The sequence below is a fragment of the Gekko japonicus genome, unplaced genomic scaffold (genome assembly GCF_001447785.1).
Source record: "Gekko japonicus isolate JY-2015 unplaced genomic scaffold, Gekko_japonicus_V1.1 scaffold4555, whole genome shotgun sequence".
Lineage (NCBI taxonomy): Eukaryota > Metazoa > Chordata > Lepidosauria > Squamata > Gekkonidae > Gekko > Gekko japonicus.
Genome location: NW_015165388.1, coordinates 75,704 through 77,125, shown reverse-complemented (window position 1 = coordinate 77,125; position 1,422 = coordinate 75,704). Strand labels below are relative to the sequence as shown.

Sequence of the window (1,422 nt, the reverse complement as noted above, 5' to 3'; positions counted from 1 at the left end):
AGAGACGAACACATGGAGGCAGTCAGCCGGCTGAAGCAGGTGTGTGTGTGTGTGTGTACGTGCGCAGCCACCTGCCATCTTCCCCTGGGAGCTGCTGCTCGGCAGCGTGAGGTTCCTAGGCCCATCTGTTCCTCTCCCTTCCTGCCACAATCGCCCATCTGCCGGATCACTCTTATTTATTGACATCTCCGTCCCGCCTTTCTTCCTTCAACCACACGACAGTAGACCTGCGGGGGTGTGTGTGTGAATGCAGGCCCCAAGTGGACCCAGACTGGCTTAGCGTCGTGGGCTCTCGCGCTGTGCCCAGAGATCTGGTGTGCCTGCAGAGCCTGGCACCGATCAGCAGATGGCGCCATCCCCAATTCAGGAATTTGGATGGCGATTTCTCCTACCGCCCTTCCCTCCAGGAGCCCTGGCTTCCCGGAACTGGAGACATCTGGGCATCGTAGGGTCGCTTTCAGTACTCCCTCTAAGCTGAGCACATAAGCAGCCGCTCATTAACACAGGATGCCCCGCTCAGTAGCAACCTGGAGCCCCGCGGGGTCTCGCGCGGCCCGTTGCCCTTTTTAAGAATATAACAGTTACGTTCTGCTCAGGATGCGATCTGCTCCACAGAGCTGAGTGGGGAGGGGGGGAATTAGAGAGAACATTGGCTGCTTTGTGGATCTTCGGTCCCACTCAAAGTCCTTCCCCTGCCTCGTCGTCCTTTATGTCCTGGTTGAGACCAAAGGTCTGCGGAAAAGGAGAGGCCAGAATTTGGAGCTCAGGCAGGGGTCCCCAACGTGGTGCCCGTGGGCGCCACGGCACCCACAGACACTTTTCCCGGTGCCCACCAAGTGTTTGTAGAAAGTGGGTGGGGCCTGGCCGAGCTTTTGCTCGGCAAGGCCTCCGACTGGCCACTGATGGTTTGATTGGCTGGGCAGACATTTAAAAACATGGCTTCGGCTGCAGTTGCCACCACAGCGCAAGGCTCTTCGCAGAGTGATGGAAGGTAAGCCGCAGCCGATGTCTGGCTGGCTCTACCCCTGTATCACAGCCATTTTGTGGCTGCGCCCACCACACTGTGTCAGAATTCCCGAGTCGCTTGCAAGATCAAAAAGGTTGGGGACCCCTGACCTAAGGTTCGATCCATCAAAGGGTACAGTGCTCTACTTGGGGACTCTCCCTTGGATGAGATTTGCCTAACAGTTAACTATTATCATCCCATACAGTTTGGCCTTTCCTTCACAGGGACAGAGTACTGTGTCCATTTTAACTGCCCCTTTGGGCAGTTTGGTGTCGTGGTTTAAGTGCGTGGACTCTAATCTGGGAGAACTGGGTTTGATTCCCCGCCCCTTCACTTGCATCTGCTGGACGGCCTTGGGCAAGCCATAGTTCTGTCAGAGCTGTCCTTGAAAAAGAGCCGTTTCTGTCGGAGCTCTC

General features: G+C 56.3%; 1 protein-coding gene across 1 annotated transcript in view; it reads left to right on the top strand.

The window, feature by feature from the left end:
* Positions 1 to 12: 12 nt before the first annotated feature.
* The window catches only part of LOC107109942 (GRIP1-associated protein 1-like), a 47,373-nt gene continuing 45,963 nt past the window's right edge, over positions 13 to 1,422 (top strand). The window contains 1 exon segment of the mRNA XM_015410652.1: positions 13 to 39. Within this exon segment, the coding sequence (XP_015266138.1) occupies positions 13 to 39 (27 nt within the window).